We start from the raw sequence: 6,728 nt of genomic DNA, 5'->3' as shown, positions 1-6,728 counted from the left end.
GGGGGGGGTGGGCAGCACCGGGAACGCACGTCTGCCCGCTCCCCGGTGCTACGGGAGGCCGCGGAGTTCGGTGCGGGGCCGCGGGGCGGGGTGGGAAGCACCGGGACCGCACGTCTCCCCGGTGTTACATGAGGCCCTAGAGTTCGGTGCGGGACCCCAGGACGGGGTGGGAAGGGATAGGGTGGGCAGCACCGGGACCGCGCATCTCCCCGCTCCCCGGTGCTACGGGAGGCCGCGGAGTTCGGTGCGGGACCGCGGGGCGGGGGTGGGCAGCACCGGGACGACCGCACATCTCCCCGGTGCTAACACGAGGCCCTGGAGTTCGGGGGTGCGGGGCCGCGGGACGGGGCGGGCAGCACCGGGACCGCACATTTCCCCGGTGCTAAGCGAGGCCGCGGAGTTCGGAGATGCGGGGCGGGGTGGGAAGCACCGGGACCGCACATTTCCCCGCTCCCCGGTGCTAGGCGAGGCCGCGGAGTTCGGTGCGGGGCAGCGGGGCGGGCAGCACCGGGACCGCACATCTCCCCGGTGCTGAGCGAGGCCGTGGAGTCCGGTGGGGGGGTGCGGGGCTGCGGGAAGGGGTGGGATGGGGCGGGCAGCACCGGGACCGCGCATCTCTCCTCTCCCCGGTGCTACGCGAGGCCGCGGAGTTCGGTGCGGGGCCGCGGGGGGGGCAGCACCGGGACCGCACATTTCCCCGGTGTTACATGAGGCCCTGGAGTTCGGTGCGGGACCCCAGGACGGGGTGGGAAGGGATGGGGTGGGCAGCACCGGGACCGTACATCTCCCCTCTCCCCGGTGCTAGGACCTCGGTGCGGGACCTCCCGGTGCCCCGGTCTCCACTGGGGGACCCCCACCCGTTCCGAGCTCCACTTACCGGCCGGACACCGTGTTCCTACCGCCCAACTCCCCGGTGCAGCCTCCCGGGGCGGCCCCAGCTGCCCCCCTGCCGGTTCCCGGTGGCTCAGTTGGTGGGGTGGGGTGTCACCCATGGCTGGGGGGGACTCAAAGAAGGGCTGGTGGTCCTTTCCCTCCTGACCTTCTCCTTTCTCCCTCTCAGAAGCTTCACCACCATGTCCGTCAGCAGCCACGAGAACAGGAAATCCCGCTCGAGCTCCGGCTCCATGAACATCCACCTCTTCCACAAACCGGGCCACGCCGACAGCCTCCTCACCCAGCTCAACCTGCTCCGCAAGAGGCACCTCTTCACCGACGTGGTGCTACGGGCGGGCAACCAGGCCTTCCACTGCCACCGGGCCGTCCTGGCCTCCTGCAGCCGCTACTTCGACGCCATGTTCAGCGGAGGCCTGAAAGAAAGCAGGGACGCTGAAGTCAACTTCCACGATTCCCTCCACCCCGAGGTGCTGGAGCTGCTGTTGGACTACGCTTACTCGGCCCGGGTGTTGATTAACGAGGAGAACGCGGAGTCCTTGCTGGAGGCCGGGGACATGTTGCAGTTTCAGGACATTCGGGACGCTTCGGCCGACTTTTTGGAGAAGAACCTCTACCCTGGGAACTGCTTGAACATGCTGCTCCTCTCCGACGCCCACTGCTGCGAGAGGCTGCTGGAGCTCTCCTGGAGGATGGCCTTGGCCAACTTCACCTCGCTCTGCAAGACCGAGGACTTCCTCCGACTGCCCAAAGACAAGCTGCTGGAGCTGGTGGAGAGCGAAGAGCTGGAGGTGGAGGACGAGACGCTGGTCTACGAAGCTGTTATGGGTTGGATCCGCTACGATTTACCCCGACGCCATGAAGTTCTGCCCGAGCTGCTGCGCTCCGTCCGCCTGGCCCTCCTGCCCGAGTCCTACCTGCGGAAGCAAGTGGCCTGCGAGAAGCTGGTGACCAGCCACAAACTGGGGGAGGAGATCGTGGCCGACGCCGTGAGGTGCAAAATGAAGATCCTGCAGAACGACGGGCTGGTGACGGGGTGCTGCGCCCGACCCCGCAAGGTCAGCCAGGCCCTGCTGCTGCTGGGTGGCCAGACCTTCATGTGTGACAAGATTTATACTCTGGATCACAAAACCCGCCAGATCATTCCTCGCGCCGACATCCCCAGCCCCCGTAAAGAGTGCAGCGCCTGCGCCATCGGCTGCAAAGTCTACATCACCGGGGGCAAAGGCTCTGAAAATGGCGCTTCCAAAGACGTCTGGGTTTACGACACCCTCCACGACGAGTGGGCCAAAGCTGCTCCCATGCTGGTGGCCCGCTTTGGCCACGGCTCCGCCGAGCTGGACCACTGTCTCTACGTGGTGGGGGGTCACACAGCAGTGAGTGGCGCCTTCCCGGCCTCTCCCTCCGTCTCTCTCAAGCAAGTGGAACACTACGACCCGCAGCTGGACAAATGGTCCTTGGTGGCCCCTCTCCGAGAAGGCGTGAGCAACGCCGCCGTGGTGGGAGCCAAGATGAAACTCTTCGTTTTCGGTGGCACCAGCGCCAACCAGGAGAAGCTGCCCAAGGTGCAGTGCTTCGATCCCTGCCAGAACCGCTGGACGGTGCCCGCCAGTTGCCCCCAACCCTGGAGGTACACGGCCGCCGCCGTGGTGGGCAGCCACATCATCGTCATCGGAGGGGACACGGAGTTCTCCGCCAGCTCCGCTTACCGTTTCCACAGCGACACTTACCAGTGGTCCAAATTTGGGGACGTCACCGCCAAGCGCATCAGCTGCCGGGCTGTCACGTCGGGCAACAGGCTGTACGTGGTGGGGGGCTACTGCGGGACCCAGCGCTGCAAAACCCTGGACTGTTACGACCCATCGTCCGACACCTGGAGCAGCGTCACCACCGTCCCCTATTCCCTCATCCCCACCGCCTTCGTCAGCACCTGGAAGTACCTTTCGGCCTGAGTCACGAGGAACCTGGAAGGTAAACAGTCACAGATCAACCCAGGGCTGGGTTATAAAACCTCGTTTTGAACAAGGGTTAAACCCCTGGGGGTAGACACACGTGGATCCAGAGTTGTCCTAGAGCCCTGTGTGAACATCAGCTCCAGAAACGTGCTTCCAGGCTGGTAGTTTGGGATCTAAAAAACCCTGCAGGAGAGAGAACTGTCTCTTTAGGTGCTGAAATGCTGCGGGGGGGAGATTAGTATAAATAACAGGACGCTTAACCTGGCATCCCAAGCCCTTCCACTGAGTCTTGGCCTATGCCAGGATTTTGGGGAATGCTCGCTGGGAGGATTGGGTGTCGTCCCTGGTACAGAAAGCTCATGGAGCCCATGGTTGTGTTAAGGGGCAGGCTGTCTGCAGGAGCTGGGGGAGACCGTGTGGTGCCAGGGGGGGGACTGGTGCTGCTTTTAGCTCAGCCTCCTCCTCCTGGTGCCACCGTTAATCTGCTGGTGGCACCCAAATGTCTTGTGGGACGCCAGGGCTGTGAGCTGGTGCCAGAAGAAGATCACAGCTGGGATTTAGTCCCAGAATGGTTGGTAATTGCATTTGTAAGACAAACCCTGTCTGCATATAAACACAGGGTTTCTCCGCTTCTAATTATTCTCTGGTGTCCCTTTCATGCCATTTTTTTTTTTCTTCTTGCTACACAGCCATTAACCTTTTAAAAATTTGCAACTGGAACGAAACCTTTCTAAAGGCTCTTGGCAGAAAAGATGCCAGTGACTCACAGATCACCACAGGTTGTTTTTTGTGTTCTCTTTGCAAAAGATGTACTACCCGAATGAATTTGTGGTAAAATATCCTGCGATACCTATAGAAAATTCTGGGATGGAGAGGGAAATAAGCAGCCGTCGGAGAGGGAAATAAGCAACCTCCAGGACAGCAGCGTTTGAGGTTTTGAAGCCTGAAGGTGGGGTTTGCTGCACGCTGGGCTCATGATGGTTTTTTCTGCATTACAGGCTTCACACCTGATTTTGCCAGTGTCTCCCTTCACCGAGGATCCAGAGGGAAGACACGGGTGGCAGGAGGGTCTCCTCCTACCCGGCGAGTCTGTGACCTGTCCCAGATGCCAGCGTGGATCCCGTGAGAAGCAGGAGGACGGCACCACTTCCCTAAATCCCCTTCCCTGGGGGAGCAGGGAGGGGACAAGCAGGGAGGGACCTCCTTGGGCTGGCAGCTTGTGCTGTCCCTCGAGATGGCAAAAGGTTTCCACGTTTTCTCCTAACTTGTGTGATCTCACAGCAGGAACCAGAGGAGTATTTTATTTTTTTTTTTACTTTTTTCATTTAGTATTTTCTTTTAAGTGATATTTACTAGAAGCTCCTCCAGAAGCTCCTGGCAGCAGGCTCTGGCCCGTGCTGCTCTCTGCTGTGACTGGGAATGCTGGCAGCACCAGAGGCAGTGCCTGAAACTTCTTTAACACGTGACAGTACTTTGCCCATGGGCTCCTTCTGTACATTTATCAATTTGTTGGTTGTTTTCTTTTTTATTTTATATATATATATACAGCAGTTGTGTGTGTTTATTACTCAGCCTGGAGCTGCTTCAATAAATCTGAATAAAATCCACCCTGGCCCTTGCCTGTTCTGTAGGCTTCAGCTGCAAGTTTTCCAAGCCCAGACTGGAGGGAATGTTTAGCAAAAGGGTGAAGAGCAGCCCCTGCTCCAGAGTCCAAACCTTCATCATCCAGAGAGGGCTCAGCTCTTCCTGCATCTTTGTCACACAAGACTTGGGAAAGCTCAGGTTCTGTACCACCTTCCAGCTTTGAAAGACACATCAATCTGTTTAAAACTCGGAAGATTTAGCTGTTCTCTGCCCTTATCTGGTCATCCTTGGTGATCCTCACTCCCAAAAAGAAGGGAGGAAGTGCTGCTGCTTCTCTCCCCCAGGGCTGGGAGCTCCTGGTGGCCCCGGTGGTGGTGGGGGCAGCGGGAGGGAAGGAAAAGCTCTGCTGAGGGTGGGAGGAACGAGACAGGAACGGGCACGGGCAGAGGAAAGAGGCACCGAAGGTGCAACCGACTGTCTGGCCGCAGCAGCAGGGTTTGGGTGGGAGCCATTATTCAATTTCAGAGGGAAATAAATCAATGTCACAACCCTTCCGAGCTGCTTGTGTAGGCAAGAACTGGCAGGACTGGAAGGAAGCTGCCCTGCTGCTGGTGGCTGAAGCAGATAAACCAACTTCATTTCCATCCCGTTTTCTGAGGCCTCTGCCATTTTCAGCCCCCAGGCTGGGCCTTTTTCCCCTTTTTTTTAATCCCTGCTGCACCACCCTCTCCATCGCTTGCTGAGCCCAAGGGGCAGCAGGGAGAGGAGCCCACAGCCTGCCCTGCAAACCCATGGAATGATGGAATTATTGGGGTTGGAAAAGACCTTTAAGATCATCGAGTCCAACCATGCAGAGCTCCCAATGGCTCACACACACGAGTGTGGGCAGGTAAGGACACCCTGCACCCACAGAATCACAGAATCTTCACAGTTGAAAGGGACCTTTGAGATCGAGTCCAACCACAAAAAAAAAAAAACCACCCCAAAACCAAAAAAACCCACCCACAAACAGACAAAAAACAACAATCTTGGGCACTAGAGCACACCCTGAAGTGCCACATCTACACATTTCTTAAATCCCTCCAGGGATGGTGACTCCACCACCTCCCTGGACAGGCTGTTCCAGGGCCTGACCACCCTCCCAGGAAAGTCATTCTTCCTAATATCTGATCTAAGCCTCCCCTGCTGCAACTTCAGACCATTTCCTCTGCTCCTGCTATTATTCACTTAGGAGAAGAGGCCAACCCCCACCTCTCTCCTTTCAGGTAGTTGCAGAGAGCAATGACGTCCCCTGCTCAGCCTCCTCCAAACTAAACATGCCCAGCCCAGGGGACAGTGACAGCCCGGGACACAGCTGGGACCAGAAGCCAGCAGAAAGCACTCAGGAAGGGACCTCTGGAGATCATCTCCTCCAACCCCCTGCCAGAGCAGGTCCACCCAGAGCAGGTCCCACAGGAACGTGTCCAGGTGGGGTTTGAATGTCTCCAGAGAAGGAGACTTCACCACCTCCCTGGGCAGCCTCTTCCAGGGCTCTGCCACCCTCAAAGCGAAGAAGTTCCTCCTCATTTTTAGTTGGAACTTCTTATCTTCAAGTTTGTGCCCATCTATTCACCTATTTGCCCATATTATATTTATTTATGTCACCTTTATTCCACCTGCAGCTATTCCTGAGGGTGGGACAAAGTCCAACTTTTCTCAGCGAGTCGGGGGAGCGGCAGCTTCATTCATGGCCATTTGAGCAGCAGCAGCATCTGTTTTGTTTACGCTGCCAAGCAATAAGCCCTGGCTCCCGGCCCACATCCGCCTTTTCCAGTGGGGACAAAGTGGCTTCCAGCAGCACAGGGAGGAGGGGAGGGGGGACAGAGAAGTGGGGGGGACCCCATCTCCCTCCTGCTCCTGGTGTGGGGGTGTCACCCAAACCCTGAGCTTGGGGTGACACACTGAGCTCGGGGAGCCAGCCGCCCCGCTGCTCTGAATCATTTCCTCCTTCCAAACTATACTTATATCTACATAGAAATTTTTTTAAAATTTTTTTTTCAGGGAAAACCGGCATTTCGAGCGCACCTGGGCTTGGCTGCTCCGCAGAGGGAACAAAGGGAGCCGGAGCTGCCTTGCCTTGCCTTCATCTTCCTTTCAGCTGGCAGAGAGCCCCACGCTGTCCCTCCAGCTGCACCTCCTCCTGGCAGGAACCGGCTCCCAGCACGCCCTGGGGAAAAACAAGACACCTTTTTTTCATTTTTATTTATTTTTTTTTTTTTTTCCCTCCCCCTGCACAGCACAGACCTGTTTTCCCAGTTT

General features: G+C 57.7%; 1 protein-coding gene across 1 annotated transcript; it reads left to right on the top strand.

Annotated features, from left to right (window-relative positions):
- Nucleotides 1-1,033: 1,033 nt before the first annotated feature.
- On the top strand, nt 1,034-4,436 carry LOC106894246 (ectoderm-neural cortex protein 1-like). The gene is made up of 2 exons (XM_014952802.1): nt 1,034-2,862; nt 3,845-4,436. The coding sequence occupies exon 1, from the start codon at nt 1,074-1,076 to the stop codon at nt 2,841-2,843; it is 1,770 nt and encodes a 589-aa protein (XP_014808288.1). The 5' UTR covers nt 1,034-1,073; the 3' UTR covers nt 2,844-2,862; nt 3,845-4,436.
- The last annotated feature ends 2,292 nt before the right edge of the window (nt 4,437-6,728 follow it).

The sequence above is a fragment of the Calidris pugnax genome, unplaced genomic scaffold, assembly GCF_001431845.1.
Source record: "Calidris pugnax isolate Ruff unplaced genomic scaffold, ASM143184v1 scaffold199, whole genome shotgun sequence".
Classification (NCBI taxonomy): Eukaryota; Metazoa; Chordata; class Aves; order Charadriiformes; family Scolopacidae; genus Calidris; species Calidris pugnax.
The sequence above is the reverse complement of the archived record's forward strand: the minus strand, read 5'-3'. Positions and strand labels throughout refer to the sequence as shown.